Raw genomic sequence first — 26,116 nt, 5'->3', positions numbered from 1 at the left:
AAAAAAAAAAAAAAAAAAAAAAATACCTTGAGACAAATGACAATGAAAACACAACTGTACAAAATCTATGGGATGCAGCAAAAGCAGTCCTAAGAGGGAACTTCATAGCGACACAGATCTTCCTCAAAGAGACAAGAAAAATCTCAAATAAACAACCTAACCTACCACCTAAAAGAATTAGAAAAAGAACAACAAACAAAACCTGAAGTCAGAAGGAGGGAAATAATAAGGATCAGAGAGGAAATAAATAGAGATCAAAAAAATGATAAAGCAAGCTGCTGCCTTGTCCTATGTTGACAACTTAGAGGAAACAGCACTTTATATGTGTGAAATCTGGGCTTGGTGAGGAAGGACTTTTGCAGCTTTCTCCAGGTGGGCACTTTGTTTTGAAATCGCCCTTCGAGCAGGTGACAGGTGAATGGTTTTGGGGTATGTCTATACTAGTTCTTGCTGACGTGGGTTTAGGCTTTGTCTCTTTTTTTAAAAAAATTATTAATTTAATTTATTTTATTTTTGGCTGCGTTGGGTGTTCATTGCTGTATGCAGGCTTTCTCTAGTTGCGGCGAGCAGGGGCTAATCTTCGTTGCTGTGTGTGGGCTTCTCATTGCAGTGGCTTCTCTTGTTGCGGAGCACGGGCTCTAGGTGCCCTGTCTCAGTACTTGCAGCTCACGGGCTCAAGAGTGCAGGCTGAGTAGTTGTGGCACATGGGCTTAGTTGCTTCGCAGCATGTGGGATCTTCCTGGACCTGGGCTCAAACCTGTGTCTGCTGCATTGGCAGGTGGATTCTTAACCACTGTAGCACCAGGGAAGTCCAGGCTTTGTCTCTTTACAATTTTTCTGAATTCATTTTTAAAAATAGATCATACATTCACATGATTCAACCCCTTTTAAAAAAAATACCTGCCATGCCCTATTGTGCATCTTGCTTTTTTCTTTTCAGCAGTTTAACCTAATGATCTTTCCATATGAGTGCACAAAGAGCTTCCTCATTCTTTTTTATTTGGTGTTTTTCGTGGCAAACAACTGAATCCATTCCAGATGTTTAAGCCAAAAAGGTATTAGGATTTTTAGGTAACTCATGGAATCGTTTGGAGGGCTGGAAGAAGAGGGCACATCTAACTTTCCAGAAACAATGGCCAAGCCGTGCATAGTTCTAGTATTCGGTGGGAGCCACCCGTGCTCCTGCCTGTACTGAACAGCAGGGAGCAGGGATTTGACTGGACTGCAGTTGCTTCCACCATCATCCTGAGCCAGGAAGGCAGCTTCCCCTGCAAAAGTAGAAGCTCTGAGCAGTCTCTTGTCTTACACTTCTTACTTCTCAAGCAAAGTCTTGTGTGGATATTCCCATCAATGGAGACCTGGTCACGTGTTTGCAGTTTAGCTGCAGAGGAGCCTAGGAATTGGATTCTCAGCTTTCAAGCTGGGACGTGAGATTTGTAATATGAGAAATTTCTCAGTAGAGAAAGGCTTTTTAAGAGATGATGGGCAATCACAGATATGACAGATCTCTACCAGAGCTGCCTAGAATTCTGTTGTGTGAATGAACTGCGATTGATTAATATTTTAGATGATGGACCTCTAGGTGTTTTCAAATCTGTATCTTAGATGATACATATTGAATGAACTTGTACATATGTCATTTTGCTTGTATAAAGTGGAATGTAAATTCCTAGAGGTAGGATCACTAGATCCAAAGTTTGATTATAATTATTATTTTTTATTGTAATTTTTATGGGTGTTGCCAAATGGTCTCTATACTGTTCTGTGCTTCCATTGGCAGTGTGTAAGTTCCTAGTTTTTTGCCCAGAGTTTTTTCCCTGTTCAGATTCCATGTGAGCCAGAGTGGCAGGTTGGGTCTTCCCTACTACTGGGGTGAGCTTTGGCCTTGGGCCACAAATGTTGACAAGCTGGATCTGGGGTCATAACCTCTGCCATTCATTCATTCATTCATCTATCAATTAAATCTTGGCTGGATTCGGTCTCCAATTTAGTATGGGCTCTCTGGTCCTAAATTAAATGGCATCTTGGGGGATCTGAAAGATAATGGAGCTTCCAGAATTGATTTGCAACTTGGGAGTAGCTTACATGTTGGGAGATCTTGGATCATTATGTGTTGACAGATGCATAGGGATGGTTATGAAGAAGAATGGTCATGAAGATTTATAACACCTTCTCCTTTTAAAACTAAAAAGCAAATAAGTGAAATAAGACAGATGAAGACAAATACTGCATGGTATCACTTATATATGGAATCTAAAAAAAAGAAAAAAATACGTTGAGCTTATAGAAACAGAATGGAATGGTGGTTGCCAGGGGTTGTGGGGTACAGGAAATAGGGAGAGTCACTGGTGAAAGGGTACAAACTTTCAGCTCTAAGATGAATAAGATACGAGATTCTACTGTATAACATGGTGATTGTAGTTGATAATGGTATTGTGTAAGTGAAATTTGTTTAGAGAGTAGAACTTAAGTGTTCTTACACACACAAAAAAGGTAAATATGAGAGGTGATGAATGTGTCAGTTAACTCGATGGTAGGAATCCTTTCACAGTCTATACGCACATTAAGTCATTACATTGTACACTTTACATATATGGCAATTTTATTTGTCAATTATACTACCTCAATAAGGCTGAGAAAAGCAAAATATCATTTTTAGCATGTGAATTACTGCATAGATTTTGCTCATATCTGAAATATGGCTCCAGTTGGTTGTTGTGGAAGTTTATAGTAATGTAGGAAGCCTTAGTTCAAAAGCTCCTGAAAAATTTAAACAAATGTATATAAATGGGTGGAAAATGGGTGGGGATACATGTGTGTTCTTTTCTTCTACTGGAAATGTTCACTCTTTAAGTTGGAATTTACTTAGTGTGGCTGATTAGTTTAGGAAAATACCTTTCTGCCCGGCTTTGAGCGTATCTGCAGGATGTAATGCCTCTGGGAGGCAGTGTCTTATCAGGGCTTGCTAACCCTCTCTGTAAAGGACCCGGTTATAAATATTAGGCTTTGCGGGCCAAGAGGCAAAATTGAGGATATTGTATAAGTACTTATATGACAAGAGAGAAAGCAAACTTCCACAAAGTTTTTATTGACACAATTCAAAATATGATAATTGAGTACAAGTGTTTTTTTGCGGGGGTGGGGGATTAATACAGATCTACTAGTAAGAAGCATGGAATTCTTATTTTGGGGATAACATTTTACCTCACAGAATTCAAAGTTAGTGTTCCCTGTCGTCAAATTGACGGCAAATGTTCATCTGTAAAAACCGTTCTCAGCACATACAAGACCAGGCAGTGGGCCACATTTGGCTTGTGAACATCAGTTTTCCAACCCCTGATGTAATGGAAAAACCTTTACATTTGGACCCAGGCACATGTAAGTCTGAGTACTGGCTCTGAACCTGTGACCTTGAACATCTCACTGAACTTTCTGAGTTGTGGCATTTATTTGTGCATAAACTGGAGGTAAGGGCAGCCACCTCATGGAATAAATATCATCCCCACGTTTGTTACGATTTTTGTGTTAAGATTCCAGTTCTTTAGATGCTGATGTAATTTAGCTAGACTTATTTGCAATTAGTATTGGGCAGAGTCAAAAGCTAACTTGTCAGGGGATAGAATTTTCAAATGGTCTCAATGTACTATGTGAAAATATGTTTTTGCAGTGGAGAGATCTAGCAGTCACCCTCTTAACCAAATGGCCAAGCTTGGCAATTAGTGGTGGGATGTTCTGAAATTATGTACCCCTCACTGTTGTGTACCTCTTACTATATCACAGTGCCACCTGTGTGGTATTCTTGCCAGAAATGTTTGACTTGAATGTTATCCCAAGGAAACAGAAATCCAAAATGTGGAACATTCTGCAGGACAACTGGCCTGAACTCTTGAAAGGATTCAGTGTCAGTGAAGAACGGAGGTGGGATTGTTTTAGATTAGGGAAAGACAGAGGAGACATAAGATAAAAATGTAATGCACAAACATTGATTAAATCCTGGATGGGAGAAGGGAAATTCAGTTCTATAGGCCATTTTTAAGACGATTGAGGACATGAGAGTATGGACCATATGTTGTGTGATAATATTAATGTTGACTCCCTCAGATGTGGTGGTGATGGGGGGATAGTGTAGGAGAATAGTCCTGTTTTGGTAGGTGAATGGTAAACTATTTAGAGGTGTGGGAGGGAGGAAAAAGAGGCAGGGAGGAAAAGGGAGTTGGAGGAGGATGAGAGAGAGAGAAAAGAGTAAGTCGTTTCGTTCAGCATGGCTTACTTCCTGTCTTGGCACTGAGTGTGGTACTTTCAGTGGGGAGGTGCCCAGGATACTTTAATAAGTACTTTCAGGTATTAGTGGGCTTCCGTGTCTGAAATCACACGTGAGCCCTGAATGTCTGTTTTCTCTTTCACGGGATGGGGCTTTGGCTTAGGCATGTGCTGGGGCGCCTCATGTTGGGTGATCAGACCTGGGGGTTTGTATTTTCTCGGGTGGCTCACCCAGGTCCCTCTGGACTGAAGGTCCCTCTTGATATTTAGAACGTTTACATGAGTGGGAAAGGAAAACCCAGGACAGTGGACCTCACTCTTCAGTTCTTTTCCGAGAGGCTGAGGTATAACTTTTACACATGTACTTTAAATCCTCTTTATTTCTGTTTTCGAGGGGGCCTGTATGGAGGCTGGCGTCTCCTGGGGGTATGCTAAGCAGAAGGAGGCTGGAGGCAGAAGGCCGTGATGCATCTTTAGCACACTGAGTGGCTGGAGAACCACTGAGGTGTTCTAGATTGCAAGGCCTCTACCTCTTCCAGGGGTAGAGGCCGAGGGCCAGGGGTAGAGGCCGAGGGCCAGGGGTAGGGGCCGAGGGCCAGGGGAAGGGGCCGAGGGCCAGGGGTAGGGGCCGAGGGCCAGGGCAAGGGTCTGCGGGCCAGGGGTAGGGGCCGAGGGCCAGGGGAAGGGGTGGAGGACCAGGGGAAGGGGCCGAAGGTCAAGGGAAGGGGTGGAGGGCCAGGGGAAGGGGCCGAGAGTCAGGGGAAGGGGCTGAGGGCCAGGGCAGAGCGTGGTGTAGTCTGATCCTGATTCTCTGACCCTGCCTGGTCCCTCCTAGCTGACTGAGCAGGGAGGGGACAGAGCAGCTAATACGCTGTTATATTCCTGCAGGAGCTCTTCAGCCTCTATGGTGTGAGATGACTAAAGCCCATTTAGCAGTCACTTGTAAAAGTAATTACAAGATGAGAGAAAGAAGAACATTCTGGTACTATGGGCTGTAAAAGCCAATTAATTCAACAAACATTCGTTGAGCAACCAACTATGTAGTAAGCATCCTAAAGTATTAGTCCTGGGGGATACAAATGATAAAGATATACTCTTGCCTTGTGCTGGGCATTTGAGGGGTATGGGAAACAGATGGGGTACAGGGGAGACAATGACCAGAATAGTGATTTTGCTCTATTAAAAGGCTCGTGATGTGACAGAAAAGTAGTGAAAAGGACTATGGGAATACAGAATGGAATTGACTGTGGTTTCAAAGATAAGGTTGGTCTTGAGGTGATTTGAAGAAAGAGTCTGGTGGGTAAAGATGTGGGGAAGGGGGACTTTCCTGGTGGTCCAGTGGGTAAGACTCTGCGCTCCCAATGGAGGGGGCCTGGGTTTGATCCTTGGTCAGGGAACTAGATCCCACATGCATGCCACAACTAAGAGTCTACATGCTGCAACTAAGAAGTCCGCATGCCACAACTCAGGCGTCCACATGCCGCAACGAACATCACATGTGCCACAACTAAGACCCAGCGCAGCCGGAAGGAAGGAAGAAAGGGAGGGAGGAAAGAAAAGAAAGAAAGGAAAGAAAGATTTAAAAACAAACGAACAAAAAAGAAGTGGGGAGACATCCAGCTTCCAGGTGGGAGACATGCCAGCTGCCGAGAGGCCTGCATGGCTGTGCTGTGTTGAGAGGCCGGTTGGCATCTGGAGTGGCTGCAGCCTTGGATGCAGGAAGGGGAGGAGACAAGCTTGTTGGCAAGGTAGTTTGGGCCAGACGGGAGGGCCTCAAAACCATGCTCAGGGCTCTGGGTTTTACAAGAAAGGGCACGAGGAGCCCCGGAAGCCTGCTTGAGTTGGGGGGGCGGTCTTGTTTTAATAAGATATCTTGGAGGGAATGTGGAGGATGGTGTGTGAGGTCTCAGGAGTCTGGGGGCCGGACTTGAAGGAGTAGGTTTGTGAGCAGAGACTATGAACTTGGGGAGCTGTGGTGGAGGGAGAATAGAAAATAGGGGTCCACTAATGTTCTTGGAGAATTCTTCCAACCCCTCACACCAGGACTTTGAATTTTTAAATCTCTCTGAGGAAGTCTTTAAAAATACTTGAAGGAGGAAGCTTATTCAAACCTTTGAACAGTTTTGAAAATTTATTACATTTCAGCTCGGAAGGAAAGTATTATTTCAGGCAAACTGGAACGGGTGTGGACTGATTACTCAGCACAGCCACTTAATCTTTCAGAATTAGGTAGGAGGGAAGCTATTTTAGTGGCCTTCCATCTTCTTCCAGAACTTGGTCCAGGTTCCTCCCAAATGGTCAGTGAGTTTTTCTGATGCGTGTCCAGCACCCCGACAGTTGAGCGTACATCTGTAGGCTGTGAGGAAGTTGATTTCATCCATTCCTTTTTTTTTTTCATCCCATCTCTTGCCTTCCACCTGAGAAAACAAACATGAGTCCATAGGTTCTTGTTATGTGTCAGAACTTTGCACAATGTGTAACCTAAGATGGGTCCAGCTGAGAGGGTTGCAGGTTTGGAGTTTAGACTAAAGAAGAGGAGTGGAGTCTTTTCATTTTTTCTTTATTTTGAGAAAATCTTGGCAACTGGGACTGTTTGAAGGAGCAGTTACATAAAATATCTCCTGCTAGTTGAGTATCTGGGATAAAGCACCACAATTTTTTCTTTAGATTGCATTAAAACGTTTCTACCCACAATTTAGAACTTTTCCACGGAGAATTTAGATTTAGAACATTTTGAACCTCAATAAAGAAAAAAAAACTTACAGAATTAACCTGCAGTTTGGACTGAGAAGTCTCAAGCTTACGAGATTCCATATGTAAGTTCCAAAGGCCTATAATTTATCATCCTTGGGGCTTGACTATTTCAGAAAGTTCTTGGCATGTCTCATGGAGGTTTGGTGTACAAAGAGCAAGAAGAGTGGCCTATGGGCTTACCTCACTTATGTGTGTATATTCTACATTGGCTACAAAGCAGTGATTCTACTGGTATATGGGAGCAAAGGACAGATTCCAAGGTAAATGAGGAGGTTTACTAATGCCAGATTTGGGTGTTAGTCTTGAAGTACCACAGTGAATATTTTAGCAGCAATTTCAGTTACCTTTAGTTAAGAGCTTTTCTAGTTCTATGTGATAGTTGTGGTAAGGGAAGGTTACCTTGATAATAAATTAACACTGACTGAAATATAGTTGTTAAGTTGTTCACATGGCAAGGATTACAGTTTCTTAATATTAGGAATTACTCTGCACGACACCTATATTGATGATGTTAGTTTTTTTCCATGTATAGGCAATCCTGTATTCGAAGATGTGTAATTTATTTATTCACAATAAGGAATGTATTATAAAACTCAATTACTTGAGCTTCCCTGGTGGCGCAGTGGTTAAGAATCCGCCTGCCAATGCAGGGGACATGGGTTCGAGCCCTGGCCCGGGAAGATCCCACATGCCACGGAGCAACTAAGCCTGTGTGCCACAACTACTGAGCCTGCGCTCTAGAGCCCGCAGGCCACAACTACTGAAGCCTGCACACCTAGAGCCTGTGCTGCGCAACAAGAGAAGTGATGACAGTGAGAACCCCGCGCACTGCAACGAAGAGTAGCCCCCGCTCGCGGCTACTAGAGAAAGCCCGCACACAGCAACGAAGACCCAATGCAGCCAGAAAAACAAACAAACAAACAAACAACTCAATTACTTTTTATTTGTGAGGGTTGCTTCATTCACTTGATGGAGAATTTTTTGGACTGTATCCTGTATGCCTATCCTTGCGCTAGGAGATAAATAGAAATTAACCATTGCCCTTGGAGAGAAGACATTTTAATGGGAGGCAGAGATAAACAGATAATTATAATATTTGATAAGTGCTGAAATAGACATTAAAAAGCTTGAATATGGAGAATTTCAAAATGTATACAAACATACACAGTAGGAGGATGAGCCCTCACAAACCCGTCACCCAACTTCAGGCATTTTCAACTCTTGGTAATGCTTGTTTCACCCATACTCTCCAGTTACTCCCTTTCCTCCTTTTATTTTGGAGCAAATCCAAGACAATAAGGTATCATGTGATAGACATTTATAGACATTTGAATAGTCAGAGAGTACACTGGGAAAAGAGACCATACCTGGTGACTTGAGAAGGAGCTACAGAGTAGTAACATTTGAGTTTAATCTAGTGGGGAGTGAGGATGTTCTAGGTCGAGGTGAATGGGATGGAACCCAACAATTATTGAACACCGTTAAGCATCATATCAGGTTCATTTAGTACATTATTTAATTTTTTCCCTCATAGTCTTATGGGGGAGGCAATATCTCTATTTTATCAATATATACGAGGAAACTAGATTTCAGCCTGACCAACCTTGACTTCAAGGCTGTTTAGTTTCCCGTCTTCTGCACCGTGTACCTTAGGCACAGAAATGTAGAAGGTCAGGATGTGCTTGGGAAAGCAGGAGAAGCTGAATGCAGCTACAGAATTGTGTGCATGTGTGTGTCCAGAGATGAAACTAGAGAAGCTGCTCAGGGCCAGGTTGTGAAGGAACTTTAATGCTGCACTAAGAAGATAGGATTTTGTCCTGAGGTGGTGGGGATCCAGGCTGAGATGCCTTGAAGCATGAGAACAGTATTGTTAGCTTTTAAAAGGCAGATATGCAGGCACTGTGGAGGATGAACTGGAGTTGGAAGATGAGCTGAGGAGAGACTGGTTCGAGAAAATTATTTGTTCAACCACTATTTATTAAGCATAATCAACGTGGCAGGGAAAGGAACTGGTGAGCAAGACATGCATCTCCCTATTTCATGGAGCTTAGCCTAGTAGAGAATCAGTTACATGCAAATGGCCTATTGTGATGTGATTTTATAATAAGAAATATATATTTGGTCTTCAACCCAGTTCCTGGCACAGAGCTTCAAAAACCCTTGGGATTTCCTGTGATAAGAGCAATAAAATGTCTTTTATGTTAACGAGGTGACTTTTGGAAAAGTCCCTAGGTAACAAGGTTGGAAGCTGCTTCCAGGGAACCAGATGGCTAGAGGGTTGGAACTTTCAGTACTCCCCCGCAATCCCCACCGAAACTGGAAACCATACAGATGTCCAGTGGCAGGGGATAAATAATACTGAGTGACAACAAAAATGAGTGAACCACAGTTTCACTCAACAACTTGGAAGAATGTCACAAACAAGTTTAGAAACAAGCAAGACTAATCTGTAGTATTAGAAGTTAGGAAAATGACGGGTGGGTAGTGACTGAAAGGAGCTTCGAAGGGGGGCTTCTAGAGGCTTGTAAGTTTGGATTTCTTTCATTTTTTTAAAAAAATTATTTATTTGGCTGCGCCGGGTCCTAGCTGGGGCATGCGGGATCTTCGTTGAGGCACGTGAGATCTAGTTCCCTGACCAGGGATTAAACCCAGGCCCGCTGCATTGGGAGCGTGGAGTCTTAACCACTGGACCACCAGCAAAGTCCCTATTTCTTGATCTGGGTGCTCGTTATGTAGTTGTATTCAATTTGTGAAAACGCATCTAACTACATACTATACACTTATTTGTATGCTTTTCTGTTTGTATATTATGCTTTTCTATAGAAATATACTTCAATAAAAAGCTAAATATATAAATTATTGGAAAAAAGTTTAAGTTTCAAGAGCAACATTTCTTCTAGAAACAAATTCTGATAATAAGTATTGATGCCTCCTTGTACACCTGAGGAAAACTGACACACTATTATATGAAAGTCACACTTTAAAAAAGAAACCTGTCCCTGTACAGTAATTTGTGTGAATTCTATTAAAAAATAAAATATGTCACGATGGCCAGGTGAGATATTAGGAAGGATTAAGGCAAGGCAAAGGAGAAGATAGCCTTGATTTGGCAGATGGTTCTGTGATAGATGTGGATGTGGTTAGCATCGAAGATAAGTTTCTGATTTGGGATATGGAATTGTTGATGCCAGCAACTGAGGTGAGGGCTGCTGGAAGATCTGTAGGTTCAAGGATATGTGGGGAAGGGCAGATGAATAGGGCTTATTTAATTTATGTTATGTCTGAGATGGCTTAGGGTATCCATGTAGAGTTGTCCAGTAGGGTTTTGGAAAAGTGCATGAAGTATCTGAGTTGTTAGGTTTGGAGAGAGCGGTTTGGTGATCATTAGCATTTGGATGGTCACTGAAGCCTGGGGAAAGAATGAGATTACCAAAGAGCAGTGATTCTCAACCTTGGCTGCACATTAGAATTACCTTGAAAGCTTTACGAAAATACCCATGCCTGGGCCACACCACTGACCAATTAAAGCAGAATCTTTGGGGGTGGAGGCTAGGTCTCTATTTTTCAAAAGCTCCTCGGGTTATTCTAATATGCAGCTAGAATGGGAACAAAATAAACAAGTAGACCAAAAAATTAGACAATGGCATGTTTATTGAATGGACACTATTGTGGGCACTACTACTTTAGCCTTCATGAGGTAAGTACCTGTTTACACTTAAGGGGAGACTGAGGCACGAGAGGTAAGTAACTTGCCTTAGGTTATACAGGTAGCCGGTTGGTGCTAGGGCCAGGATTCACACCTGAGTCATTTACTCCAAGAACTGTTCTCTACCATAACACCCTATTGCTTCTCCACTCAAGAATGAATCCGGGAGGGTTGAGACTTTGGAATGGCAGTGTGAGAAACTCAGCAGATCCTCTTTCCAGTGAAAGAGCCTTTTAACTGGTAAAAATTGTAAAGGATAATCATTTAAAGTCTCTGGAGATTGACCTGAAGACATACAGCAAACGTAGAAACATTTATTCAAGAAAATCTCCTAAATCTTAGTAAGAACAGTGAGCCAGCAGCCTTTGAGCCACGACCTCTTCCTCTCCCCAACCCCACCAGTTCCACATGGTGGAGGCTCTGTTTTCGGTGGGTCTAGCCGAGAAGACAGGACTCACTCCCCCCAACCCCAGCTCATAGTCTAGGGCTAGGAGAGGTGGACTGTGGGCTACTGGAAGTACCAGAAGTACCACCAGGAGAAAGAGAGAGAGGGCCAGAAAAATATTTGAAGAAATAATAGTGAAAAACTACCCGAGTTTGATGACAAACAGTAGTCTTCACATCCAAGAAGCCCAGCTCTGTCCTGACTCCTTCTGTGGCTGCCAGTCTCGCTGTGACTGCAGGCAGGGGATGCCTGCAATACAGTGAAAATACCTGGAATGCGGGTGGGAGAGAACGGAAGTAAGGCCACTTAAAATGCCACAAAGCTTGCTGTTCTTCCTGAGATTCAGCTGTTTTTCTTGAATAAACACTCCCGGCATTGCTGCAGACTTTTGGTTAATTTCCAGAGTTGTGTCCATTTTTGTTGGTTTCTCATTGCTCTGATGGAGGAGAGAATTTTTGGAGACCCTTATTCTGCTGTTTTTTGTTGACATCCCAGTTGAATTTCAATAGGAATTTTCTTCAGATTACTTAGTGTCTGTTTATAGTTTGTTCTGAAAGTGTTTGTTAGGTTAATTATTGGAAGTCTAAAACTCTATCCATAGGACCAACTAAGAATAATAATAAAAAATGCACAGTGTATCTTTATAGCAGAATATTATGCAGTTGTTAAAATAAAGTGGTAATTTTAACTGTGCGCTAGAGAAAAATATTCAGGGGATGATGCTAAATGAAAAGCAAGTTGCAAAATAGTATGTGGTATTTTATTTTCATAAAGTTTGAATAAGCAACAAGAAAAACAGGTGTGTGCTATATATATATGCTGAGAACATTTCTAGAAGAAATGTATAGTGTTTTCCTTTGGGGCACCAAAGGGAGTGGGGGGTGCTTGTTACTTCTTCACCCCCACTTACTATTATTTGAACTTTTGAGTATCTGTTACCTTGAAGTAACTTTAAAGAAGTCATTGAAGGGACTTCCTTGGTGGTGTGGTGGTTAAGAATCCACCTGCCAATGCAGGGGACATGGGTTCGAGCCCTGATGCCACATGCCGCGGAGCAACTAAGCCCATGCACCACAACTACTGAGCCTGTGCTCTAGAGCCTGTGAGCCACAACTACTGAAGCCCATGTGCCTAGAGCCCGTGCTCCGCAACGAGAAGCCACCGCCAGGAGAAGACCGCGCACTGCAACGAAGAGTAGCCCCCACTCACTGCAACTAGAGAAAGCCCACACGTAGCAACGAAGACCCAGTGCAGCCAAAAAAATAAAATAAAATAAATTAAAAAAAATAATTTAAAAAAATAACTCACTTTTAATTTCGATCAACTAGGATAATCCACAAGTAGTGATTATGACTAATCTGTTCTCTCTTCACCCCGGTGACTTTCTAGACTTTAGACTTTGTATGTTACAATCCACCCCCTGAAAAAGTCACTCTTTTGTAAGAAGCTTAACAGCCATTCTTTGTCACCTTTATTTTTATCTTTGGAAGAGGAGGAATAACCACCCAGTCCTGAAACATCACGCGTAGGTAGAATTGAATTATCCAAATCGAAAACCTCCCTGCAAACTGGAGGAAAAAGAATCCAACCAGCGTGTACCCATAGGTTCTCCAGGGACTTTTTGGTTAGTTACCCCATGAAATCCTTGAGATTTCATAATCTATTTTGTCTTATTTTGCTGTTATGAAATGGAGTTTTCAGCATCCCTTCTCTTGTCTGTTTTCAGATCACAGAACTCTGTGGTGCCAAGCGGGTTGGTTATTTTGGTCCAACACAGTTTTACGTTGCCCTGAAATTAATTGCTGCAGCACAGTCTGGCCTCCCCGTGCGGATAGAGAGTATTAAATGTGGTAAGTATCTCCCGTTGATACATTTTATTATCCATGACAGGTTTCCTGTTTATGATAACCATTTTTGGTGGGTTTAAGGCCTGTTCTATAAGCATTTGTGGAATTTTTCCTTTCTTCTTCCAACTCTTCTTTAAAGTAAAATAAAACTTACCAGGTATCTTAGTGTTTTTTTTTTCTTTTTTAATGAGAAAAAAATTCAGAGAGTGACCTGAGATTAGTTCCTTTTAACTCACTTGCAGTTAAAAATAGATTTCGTTCTTTAGCCGGCAAAGATTGGGACGGGGATTCTAGAGCCTGTGGCAAAATAATAAGACCGTTTAATTTTCCACTCGAGGAATCTATAATGTCGTTTAAGGCTCTATTAGGGCTGAGTAACTAGGAGAATTTGAGTGGAACTGCCCCTTCTGTCTCTCTTCTTTCCCTGCCAGGCACGTCAGGTATGATCATCTTTTAATCTCCCAATTCCCAAAGCACTGTTTTCATGATTGTTAAGTACTCGGGGGCTACCAAGATTTTTGCAGAATGAATTTATCTTCTCAAAGTTTTGATTTACCATTTTCTTACCTTGCTATCCCTGCCCCCAACCCAGGACATACTTGAGCACTTAAACCAAAAGTAAAGCCCCAAACTCTTAGCATCATTTGCACTGCTTCAGTACTGGTTTTACCAGGCTGTTTAAAGAAGTTGATTATTCAGTGGATGTGCTGAGGTCCTTTTTTAGTTCACTCTGATATGAATTACTTTCCTATGGCCACACAGCTATGCAGGAACTTTGTCCTTTTCCTCATTTTGAGATAAAAATGACTCCGCTGTTCCTACCTGTTCTGTGAAGTCCCTGGTGGACCTCGACGTGGGTTGAGGATTTATGGTTAGTCCATGACAACCTTGTAGGACAGCTGCAAATAGCAGAGAAGATTCTGATAGCTTGACTATGGGAAATGAAACCTTTTTACACTAACCATCAGGAGGCCGCAATCATCCTGCTAACCTTTATTAAAGGCTTAGTGGGTGTCAGACACTGTCTCATTTAGTCCTCATGACATCTACCTAAATTAGATAATTGTGTCAGTTTCCATTGCCTTCGATAAGCTGTGATAACGAGTACCATTGAAATCTCAGTGCCTAATGGAATAAAGGCTCGCTTCCTGCTTTGCGGTGGGTCAGGTTGAGTAACTTGCCTAAGGATTGTAGGGTTCTAACCAGCTCTAGCCAGGAGCTCAGCCTCCAGTTCCCGTGCTCTTCATTGCTATGCAGAGTAGTCTCTTCTTGATGATTCTTTCTGTTTAGTAAGGTGCTGACTCTAATCTGTAATCCTGGATGTTTTCCGAACGGGAAGAAAAATCTGACCCTCAAAGCATCCCTCAGTATTAGAAAATTTGGTTCCAAAATAGGTTTCATGATGAAGTATTATTTCAGTGGCCGGTTTGGTGTCTAATGGTCACTGCTATCATTCACTTGCTGTGATTAGTTCAAAGTTACAGCTCACTGAATTTCGATTTGTGGTAGGCAGTGATAGTTTCCATTCCATTGTAAATGGTCATTAAGCTTTATTGTAGTATCCCCCAACTTCATCTTCTGGAAGAGTTAAGAGCTGCTTTATTGTATAAAAGAATAAACTTCTGACACCTTTGTTGCTTATATTTGGTTAGACTGAAGTCTTTTACCTGATTTGTGCTCAGATCTACAGCTTAATTTCCTGGGGGGACGGGGTGGAAGGGATGGACTAAGTTATCACTTGTGTAAAGGATTAACCCTTTTCCCAAATACAAGGCTTTCTCCATTGTATTTTATAAATCCTGATGCTGCCTTTTACCTCTGAGGGTTTAAGTATACTCAGAGTTAATTCTGAATTTCCTTCCTTCATTTAAAGATTTATTAAGTGATAGTTATTTGTAGTCAGCATATGTTGAGTAAGGATGAGGGCAAGACAGGGCCAAACTTTGAGCTGCTACTTAGCATTTTCCGATTTGTTGCTTGAAATCCATTAGCTTAATGTTTGATGACACAAACCTTGAAGGCCAAAGAGAATGCTCTCTGAGAACCTAATCTGAAAGGCTGCTACCTTTAAAAGGCCCTATCACACCCAAGGAGTTGTGAGTCTACCCTTCCTTCTGTAAGAGTCATACCCTTATTTCATGAATGACATGTGCCTGTGTGTATGTTAACCTCTAACCCCTAGCCATTCCCATTTTGCTGAATACCCCTACCATATGCAGTTGCGTAAGCCAGGAACTTAGAAGCCATTCTTTTTTTTTTTTGATATTTATTTTTTCTTATTTTATGGCTGCACTGCACAGCATGTGGGTAGAAGCCCTTGTTGATTCCCCCTTTTCCCTCATTCACAATATAATCCATCAAAATCCACTGCCCATTCCCTCCATCTCTCTGCTTCTGCTGGACCAGGCCACCTGCAGCCACACCTGAGCACCACGATGATTTTGTCATTGGTTTCTTGGCCTTCTCTATTCTCTACACCAGTCTCTTTTCCCACACAGCGGTAAGAGTGGTCTTTTCAAAATAGCCACCAGATCATTTTATCCAGCTTCTTGAAACCCTCCCAGTGGTTGCTTGTTGTACATAGTGCTAAGTTCGGAGTCCCTACACTGATCTGTAAGGCCCTGCATAACCTAGTCTCTGCCTACTTCTCCATCCTCATCTCAAACCTCTTCTTCTTGCTTGCAGTCTGTCCCCCAGCCTCACTGGCCTTCTAGCCATTTTCCTGTTGTAGGAAAGACCATATGTTATGTCGAGGTGTTGGGTTGCTAGCGGTCTGTTCTTCCCCCTCTCCTTCCCATGCTGGCTCCTCCTCCTTATTCTTCAGGATTCCGAGGCCGCCCCCACCATCCTTTCTAAAGTATGTCCTGTCAAATTAATTCATCAACAAAGGAACCAGCATGTAGTAAAGCTGGTTCAAGAAAGTCAGAAGTATTTATAGTCATGGAAAGAAAGAATGCTGGAATAAGATTGCTAAATTACATATAAAATTGATTAATGCCCTACAGTGCAATAAAACTGTAACTGGGTTATTACACTCTTTTCTAAGATAAAATTCATTTGCATTGCTGTCAGACAAGAAGTATTTGTTAGCTAACAGTTTTCTACAAGTTAATATCTACCCTTTCAGAATTGTAAAATGCCTAATCAAGAGTAAATAGTAACTTAAAAAGCACACATCCCTAGGGAATGAGGTACTCCTTGGATGGGCCCATTAGATAATGCTAGGTAACGTGGCAGGCCCCTCCCTACTTTATTCTCTCTCACCGCCTGCTCCTTCATAGCACTTTTATCAGAGTTTGTAAATACTCCTTTACAGGTTTGACAAGTATTTTGTCTGTCTTCCTTAGCAGTCTGCAAGTCCAAGGGGAAAGGAGGAGCTTCTGGTAATCCCTGCACTGAGGGGCCTTGTGGGTACTCAGAGCATGTTTGTTGAATGAATGACTGAATGAATGAATGACTGAATGAGTGAAGACATAAATGCCTGTGCATGGGGAGCGAGTCTTAATCAGCTGCCACTCTTTAAACTCAAACATTTGGAATTCAGGTTCACCTGGAACTCCTGAGGGATGCCTACAGAAGTCATCTTTCTCAGGCTTTGGTTCCCACCCTCGTCTGCCCTTGAGAATCATCTGGGTAACTTTTTTTTTTGCGGTACATGGGCCTCTCACTGTTGTGGCCTCTCCTGTTGCGGAGCACAGGCTCCGGACGCACAGGCTCAGCGGCCATGGCTCACGGGCCCAGCCGCTCCGCGGCATGTGGGATCTTCCCGGACCGGGGCACGAACCCGCGTCCCCTGCATCGGCAGGCGGACTCTCAACCACTGCGCCACCAGGGAAGCCCCATCTGGGTAACTTTAAATGCAAAATAAAAAATACGAGTACCTGGGGCCACCTGCAGAAATTATCATTAAGTTAGTCTGGCGTGTGGCCTGAGCGAGGGGGTTTTCAGAGCTCCCCAGGTGATTCTTCTGTGGAGCCAGGGTTCAGAGTGACTTCTAAAGACAGCTGGGTGGAGTATTTTCAGGAGCTTTGCTTAAGCTCTGAGTACAGATTTGGTCACATCAGGGCCTGAACAAGAGGCGCCCAGGGTGTATAACTCCCTGCGTTCGCTCCCCGGGCCCTGCAAGTGCTGATACTGCCTTTCCACGGCCCTGAGAGGGCTGGCCCCAGGCTTCTCTCTGGCCTCACCCTAGTGGGAGATGGGGCGACACGTTTGGTGAAAGCTGACCTAGAAGTGCGGACGGCGGGTGTGAAGTTCAGGGCCAGCAGAGAATTCCTGCAGAGGAAACCACGTGCGAACATTTGCCCTGGGAGCTCCTGTACCTTCCTCCTTTCTGAAGACAGGCCAAGAGTGGGTGTGAGGACCGAGGGAAGGTGTAGCGGGGTCAAGAGTAGGGTTTTGAAGCTTTTTGGTGCCATAGGCCCCTTTGGCAGTGTGAAGCTTCTGGACCCCTTCTTGGGGTAATGTTTTTGTTTTTTTTAAAAAAATTTTTATTGGAGTATAGTTGCTTTACAATGTTGTGTTCTGCTGTACAGCAAAGTGAATCAGGTATATGTATACATATATCCCCTCATTTTTGAATTTCCTTCCCATTTAGGTCACTACAGAGCACTGAGTAGAGTTCCCTGTTTGGTAGCCATACGTTTTTTTCTCTACATCTGTGTCTCTGTTTTGGAGTAATATTTTAAATGCGTACAACAATGTGGGATTATAAAGGAAACCAATTAAAACTGACCCTTGAACAACTGGAGGGTTAATCCATGTATAATTTATAGTTGGCCCTCCATATCCGCGGTTCCTCCGCATCCATGGACCCAGCCAGCCGCAGACCGTGTAGTTCTGTAGTATTTACTCTTGAAAAATATCCGCGTATAAGTGGACTCACAGTGTTCAAAGCTGCGTTGTTCAAGGGTCAGCTGTATTTTGAAATTAAAACTGAGATATTTAAAAAAGTTGTTATATAGCAGTATACATGCTTCTTTATTAATGTATTAAATAAAAGATCTGTGATCCAAATAACTAGCTTACTTTCAGAGTAGTGATGAACATAAACAGTACTTCAGGATGTCCACAACAACTGTAATGTGATATAAAAATATCTGATTTCGGCGGGTGACAAAGTTGCAAGCACTGCTGACGATATTACAGCAGTTCATTGCTTACATTCATAATTGAAAGAAATGCTAACTTATGGTTAGGGTAGGGAGAATAAAGATGTAATTTACTTTCTTATCCAACATGACAGACCCCTTGATTTTTTTCCACAGCCCCTTTAAAGGGGAGTCTCTGAACCCCAGTAGTGCAATAATGTGATTCATGTGGTTTCTAGGGCTGTGTTCCTCATTCCTGACCTGGTGGTAGTCTGGCACAGTCTGCAGGGAGAGGAGGAAGAATTAGGACAAAGGAGTGAATTATTTATAAAAGGAAATGTGTTCAATTTTAAGATGGTTTTTTTGGTTTCCTTTTGTTAAATGCTCTTTTATGAAATTGATAATGGATAACTGTAACTTACCATCACCCCTCCAAAAAATTATAAGATCAGCCTTCCCGCAGCAGTCTTTACCTGCTCATCTAGCTCTCTAGCTTCCCATTTCCAAATTAGCAACAAATTTTTCCAAATTAACAGGTGGATAGCGCAGGTAGGCAATTATAAGGCTTTGATCAACCCAGGTTTGGGTTAGTAAGACCAACCTGATGTTTTCCCAAAGTAACTTAAGGAAAATGTGTGTGTTCGGCTTCACTTTGGAATTACTGAACATCGTTGTAATTAATTTTCGTTAACCTATAAGTAACTGGTATAAGTGGATGGGTGACGAAAAGTAGTGGGAAGAGAAGGGAGCCCCAGGAGGCCAGGAGTGTTGTTAAGGCTGTAGCTCTGCCGCCATTTTGCTGCATGAGTAAGACAAGACCCACCCTCCCCTTCTTGGGCTTAGTTCCTCACCTGTAAGATGTGGATACTTCCAGTAGATTTTCTCTAGACCATTTCCCCCTCTGACACGCCACAGTTTCAGCCTGAATGTTCAAACCTGCAATACAAAGACTATTTTAATTTTCAGGATGATAGTGTAGCCTAGTGGCTAAGAGTGTAGGCCCTAGCAGTAGACTACCTGATTTTGAATCCCTGCTCCATCACTCTTTATTTGTGTACCCTCAGGCAAGTTTCTTAATCTCTTTGAGCTTAAATGGCTGACCTGGAGAAGGGGTATACCAGTAGTAGCTGCCTTGTAGTGTTTTTTGGCCAACCATCTAAACTGTGCTGTCTCATATGGTAGTCACTAGCCACATGCGGCTGGCTACTGAGCATTAAAAATGTGTGTAGTGCGAGTGAGGAATTGAATTTTTAATTAAATTAATAATTAATTTAAATTATTTAAAATTTAAAAGTCAATTAATGTAAAATATTTTTCCATTAAATGCAACTGTATTATTTTAGTAAGACTACATTTTACTTGAACCACTGTATTGTGTAAGACAGGGGTCAGCAAACTTTTCCTGTAAAGGGCTAGGTAGTGGATATTTTAGGCTTTGTGAGCCATATGGCCTTTGTTGCAAATATCCAACTCTGCCCCAGAACTGTGAAAGCAGAAGTGGACAATATGTAAACAAAAGAGTGTGGCTGTGTTCCAGTGAAACTATTTATGGACATTGAAATTTGTATTTCATAATTTTCACGTCCTGAAATATTTTTCTTTTGATGTTTTCCAAACACTCAAAAATGTAAAACCCATTCTTTTTTTTTTTTTAATTAATTTATTTATTTGGCCATGTTGGGTCTTTGTTTCTGTGCGTGGGCTTTCTCTAGTTGCGGCGAGTGGGGGCCACTCTTCATCACGGTGCGTGGGCCTCTCACTATCACGGCCTCTCTTGTTGCGGAGCACAGGCTCCAGATGCGCAGGCTCAGTAGTTGTGGCGCATGGGCTTAGTTGCTCCGCGGCATGTGGGATCTTCCCAGACCAAGGCTCGAACCCGTGTCCCCTGCATTGGCAGGCGGATTCTCAACCACTGCGCCACCAGGGAAGCCCAAATCCATTCTTTTTTTAATGGTAATACTATTTTTTAGAACTGAAGTATACCTTGATGTACAATATTATATAAGTTACAGGTATACGGTATAGTGAGTCACAATTTTTTAAGGTTATACTCCATTTGTAGTTATTATAAAACATTGGCTATATTCCCTCTGTTGTACAATACATCCTTATAGCTTATTTTGTACATAATAATAGGCAGCAGGTTGAATGTGGTCCATAGGTATATCCCCAATATAAATGAATTCATGCCTGTCAAAAACCATTTATAAGAATGTTCACAGCAGCTATATTCCTAATGGCTCCAAACTGGAAACAACCCAAATGTTCATCACAGGACACTGGATTTAAAAAATTTCAATGTATTCATAAAAATAGATTATTCCATAGCAATGAAAAAGAATGAACTATGTCTTTGGATGATTATGTGGTGCATTGGATGATTATCACAGACAAAGTGTTGGTCAGAGAAGGTGGTCACAAAGATTAATATTGTATGATTCCATTATGTGAAGTTCTATAATGGCAAAGGTAATCTGTGGATTTAGAAATTAGAATAGGTTGCTAAGTGGGACAAGGCGAGGGGATTAACTAGAAAGGGATATGAAGGCAAATTCTATATGATGGAAATGTATCTTAATTTGGGTGTTTGCTATGAGCTTATACATACATTTGTTAAAAGTCTTCAAGTGGTACACTTAAGCTTTATGTACATCATCCCTCCATACAAAATACTCCTTACGTAATTTAAGAAGAAATCAGTTAGTTGTTAACATTTAACATTATAGTATTTCTTAGTCAAATCCAGGTTTCTGGCCATAATGGTCCATATTCCTTCATAGCAACCATCAGCCAAACTGTGCTGTTCCAGTAGGGCAGCCAGTAGCCACACTACTGCGGCGCCTGAGTGCCTGAGATGTGGTGTATCTGAATTGAGGTCTGTGGTACAGGTAAGTACACATGGGGGTTTGAAGCATTAGTCTGAAAAAAGAATGTAAACTATTATATTAATTTTTATCTTGATCACATGCTGTAATCTATAACATTGGGTTAAAATACACTAAATTAATTTCACCTGTATCTTTTGTGCTTTTTTCAACGTTGAAAAATTTTAATTGTGACAAAATATATAGAACATAAAATTTACCATCTTCACCATTTTTAAGTGTACAGTTCAGTAGTGTTTAGTATATTCACGTTGTTGTGCGACCAATCTCCCCACCTTGCAAAATGGAAACTCCGCCCCCGTTAAACAACTCCCCACTCCCCTTCACCCCCGGCCCCTGGCACCCACCATTCTACTTTCTGTTTTTACGAGTTTGACGATTGACCCCTCATGTAAGTGAAACGACGCAGTATTTGCATTTTTGTCGCTGGCTTCTTTACTTAACATTTTTTTGGTAATGTAGCTACTACACTGTTACAATGATATATGTGGCTGACAGCGTTGGAGGACACTGCACAGCAGCTGCCACTTCGTAATTTGCCATTGGTTACTGCATTTGTGCTGCTTACGTTTCTTCTAACGAATTGGAGAGATTGAAGTATTTCTTATATTCATGACTCCATCAAACGTGGGAAAACAGGATTTTTTCCCTTAGAGGGTCACATGTTTAAAAAAGGAGAGGCATAGTTCTCTTTGTGGAAGGGAAAAGTAGTCATTTCTATTTAATATACAAAGCATTTCTGTGTTCAAAGAATACAACGTAAGATGCCATTGTGAAACAAATGATTGCTGTGCTCATGGTGTCCTTGGCCCTTATCAGTATTTCATTTGAACTCTTGATGTGTTTCTTGGTGTTAATTCAGTTTGGGAGAAGAGATTCTAAACAACTACTACAAATAAATCTTCTCCTGTGATTACTTGACATAAAGCACTGGATAGCAGGTACGTTATTGATTAATTTTCTAATAAAGTTGCCCTGTTACATTTGGTGTACACATGACTAGGAAACAACATTTAGACTGAACATCGACAAACTAGAGTTTTACTTTTCACTTTTTAAAAGCTTGCAGCATTAAAAAAAAAGCTTGCAGCAGCTTAAGAAAAATAGCACCTTCGTTAACCTTTTCAATGATAGGGATATCATTATATATGGTTACAGTTGTGTTAAGTGAGAGTTGTTTAAAACCTTGTAGACAAAGAAAGTACGAGCGAAATTCAGCTGTATTTTGTCTTTTGCTACTGGCGGGGGGAGGGAGGTTCTTTCCCAGGTGAACAATTTTGGAGAAATGCCATAGCCAGGGAAGGAGAGCGTGTGATGTGACGGTGTCCTAAAGGACAGCTGGGGGCTCTAGTGTAATAGTTGATATTCATCAGCCGGGTTTGTGTTCCATTGCTCCCAGAGTTATCTGTTGAACACCAGTGAAACGCTGGTCAGGGAGCTTACAAATGCCAAGCATTTACTTCTTTTCTCCCTCAAATAGGGCTTGGAAGTAGCATCATCCTCTCATGGGCAGATTAGAGTGCAAGTTATTTTATGTGATCTCGTTCCATGTGTGTTAGATCCTTTTTGCAGACTGAGTTGAAACAAATACCTTTCTGAGAAGAGAACCATAGGATTAGCTGATATTTGATTTACTAAGAATCTAGACTTTCTTTTTTCTTGCCTTTTTTCTTTTGAAGTCCATTCCTGCCTTGAGTGTTGGAGAGCTGCCATGGTTAGGGAAGAGTAAAACATTAAAAATGGTGGCCATCCTGTCTTTAGAGGAAAGTCTTGGTTTAATTTTCCAGATTGGTTATTCTATTTATGTCTCTTGGGCCCTTGGCTGATTGATCACGCAGGGATTTGTCATATTGCCTACTTCTTTAAATCAAATGTGGACATAGCAACTAAAAATAAACATGATGTGGATATTAGAGAACCAGGGGCCTTCTTTGCCTGGGGAGCTGGGATACTGCTTGCTGTTGCTAAGAGGTTTTCTGGCTTTAGCACAGCTTCAATCATTGGAAGTGCAGCTGTGTTTTTGGAAGAGGGAGCTAAGGGAAGGCAGAGGCACACTGATGAGTATTATCCCGAACAATGGATCCAGATGCAAATCATTATGCCTAATCCAGAATATTATACCCATTTTTGGCATTCTTGTGCTGTGTTGTGTGTGATTTGCTGTGCTGAGAACTCGAAGTGTGCCAAAGTATCATTTCTGTTTTCAGAATAGTTTTGTTAGAAATTTGAAAGCTAAGTAAATATACCAGACAGTTGGGTTTCAGCTCTTTGTGGCATAGAGTGTAGCTAATGGTTTTGACAGTAGAATCTGACTGAACGTTGGACTGATTGCTCTAACTTTATACCATTTTCCTTATTCCATTATGAAAAGACAACTGGAGACTGAGTGTGAAAATTCTTTAAGCAATGACATAAGGTGAGAAAGTGTTGTATGCAGTAGGTTTGTCCTGGGAATGAGGGGCCTTTCTGTAGGTCAGCAGCACTGGCTGGTGAAGAGCCAGCTCTGCCACAGATGAGCTGTGTCTTCTTAGCTCCTTCTGCTCTGTTTCCACATCTATAAAAGGAGGCTAATGATCATCTTACTGTAGTGAGTTGTGAGGATTAAATGAGTTAATATTTGCAGATCTTAATACAGTGTCTGGCATATAATAAGCACTATATAAGTTCTGCCTGCTACCGTTTGTCACTTGATACTGAGTTCTACGATGTCACATCCTTTTTCTTGGTGCCGAACTGAAGGCTGAAGTGGGAGATCTGTCCAAAACCTGAATTTGTTCTGCGATGATTCAACAGCATTTAAAAACGTTGAGCCAGGATACCGTGTTAAACTGTAGCATTTTTCTATTATGACATTATTATAGGAGTCCTTATTGTGTTGAAATCAAATTTAATCTATATTTAGTGTTCTGGAATTTTTCCTCAAAAGTGACTCATCTTTTGGCCATTGAGTTCCCTTTTTTGCAGTTTTCAAATAAAGTCTCACTTGAGCTTCTCTGATTCTGCTCCTAAAGAACTGCCGCTGCCTCGCTTTATGATGTCAAAAACTGATGCTGAGATCCGGTTTGGGAACATGGCTGAGCTGCATGGAACTAAAGTTCAGATTCCGTATTTAATCACAGAAAAAAATACCTTCAAAAGAATGGATGATGAGGATAAACAGGTAAATAGTCTGATCAGGCATGTCTGTTTGCTTTTGACCGTGAATCCTCACAGAGCAGTGCCTCTTAGCTGCTGTCGAGCTTCCAGTGAATTGCACCATCTGGGTTACAATTATAGACTTGGAAGTGAGCCAGTAAAGTTTCCTTGTAGCAAGGAGAAGAGGCTGATGCATAGAAATTACCATTACCATGAGCCACCTATGGGCCATTTAGAGCTTACTTTAATGTAGAATTGTGTCTCAAGTAAGGCTACTGATTTAACACACTTATTTGATGTCTCTAATCACCATTTCCAAATGGGTTCTTTGAAATGTAACTTCTGGGAGTGTTTAATAAGTCCTTTCTTCCAAAAAAACCTGGAGAAAAGGTTTCTCTGGTTAGATATGTTTGGAGAATGCTGCTTCATGGCCTATTCTTGGGGGAAAGGCTAAATACTCAGTCTTAGACGTTCACAGTGCACATTAGCACAGTAAAAGCCCTGAGAAGTCCTGCAATAAAGAGACATGGACATCGGCATGTACTAAACTCCTTTCACCAGGGAATCCCTTCTTGGGGAGCATGTTTGGAGTGCTGTGTTGGGAAATGCTGCCATTACATGTGTAGCCGGAACAAGAATAGGGTGGATGGGCTTTTAAAATTAGACCACTATTTGCAATAGTCAGATAGTGACTGGTAGAGACCAAAGTGTAAATTCCAGATGAGTGAGCCTATCAAGAAGAGGTAAAATAGACTTACACATTAGTGAACCCTCAGGGCATCAGGGTACATCGCATACTTCCAAAGAAGATAAGATACTGAATTATGCAGAAAAGTCAAATTATATTCAATTATAGTATCTTCTATAAGGAAGAGAAATCTGTTATGTTTAGGAAGACCAATCAAAATGTTTTCAAATGCAAGACAATTAAAGGATTAAGTTGGAAAACTAATGTATATGGCTCACCCTGATAATGCTGGATATTTGAGGTATCGTTGCAGAAGTTTCATATTTAAGTTAGGTGTAGCATGTTCTGTTGCTTTCATAATTCTCATATGTTTAAACTAGTTCTTCAGGGATTGATTGATTGATTGATTTGATTTTATTTTTTTTTAGGGATTTAGATTAAAAAGGTGTACAGGCGCATACCTTGGAGGTAGTGCGGGTTCCATTCCAGACGGCCACAATAAAGCGAGTCACACGACTTTTTGGTTTCCCAGTGCATACAGAAGTTACATTTACACTATACTGTAGTCTACTAAGTGTGCAAGAGCATTAGGGCTAAAAAAACCCCCAATGTATATACCTTAATTAAAAAAATATTTTATTGCTAAAAACTGCTGTCATCTTAGCAAGTAGTAGTAGCATCAAAGATCACTGATCACAGATTACCTTAAAAATACAATAGTAATGAAAAAGTTTGAAATATTTGTAAGAATTACCAAAATGTGACACAGGGACGTGAAGTGAGCAAATGCTTTTGGAAAAACAGCGCCAATAGACTTGCTCGATGCAGCGTTGCCACAAACCTTCAATTTGTTTAAAAAAAAAAAAAAAGAGTAATATCTGTGAAGTGCAATAAAATGAGGTATGCCTGTATCAGAATCTTCAGCCAATACTCTTTGGCATGTTTTCCCACCAGCATTTGGAGAGGAATGAGGGTCCACTATCCCAGGATGGTCGGATGCCCTGGGAACTTTCCAGGCCCATCCCCTGGCTGCGTGATTGAGGACACATCCTTTCACTTCAGTCTGGCCTTATGCTAGGCCCACCCAGTCTGTGGGTGTGAGCTTACAATTCAAAGCAAATATTCTTTTCTTTTACTTGAAAAAGAGTACTTGATTAGTATCTCAGATTGCATTATTATTATTATTTTTGACTAAGAGCACCTATATAGTCTCTATATTGATGAAAAGTACTGTTTCCTTGTTACTTGGGTATTCCAAAGTTACCAGTCTATTGGTAGCATTTTAAAAAAAAAAAAAAAAAAAAAG

The 26,116-nt window shown here is 41.5% G+C and overlaps 1 protein-coding gene across 2 annotated transcripts in view; it reads left to right on the top strand.

Moving 5' to 3' along the window:
* Positions 1-26,116, top strand: part of REPS2 (RALBP1 associated Eps domain containing 2) — a 221,126-nt gene that overhangs the window by 50,872 nt on the left and 144,138 nt on the right. For both annotated transcript variants that reach the window (XM_024740315.1, XM_024740314.1), the window contains exons 2-3: positions 12,892-13,015; positions 23,999-24,147. In XM_024740315.1, coding sequence (XP_024596083.1) covers positions 24,019-24,147 — 129 coding nt within the window. In that variant the 5' untranslated portion in view covers positions 12,892-13,015; positions 23,999-24,018. The remainder of the gene's footprint in view (positions 1-12,891; positions 13,016-23,998; positions 24,148-26,116) is intronic.

Source organism: Neophocaena asiaeorientalis, unplaced genomic scaffold, assembly GCF_003031525.2.
Source record: "Neophocaena asiaeorientalis asiaeorientalis breed wild unplaced genomic scaffold, Neophocaena_asiaeorientalis_V1.1 scaffold657, whole genome shotgun sequence".
NCBI classification, from domain to species: Eukaryota; Metazoa; Chordata; class Mammalia; order Artiodactyla; family Phocoenidae; genus Neophocaena; species Neophocaena asiaeorientalis.
This window is presented reverse-complemented; position numbering and strand designations above follow the sequence as displayed.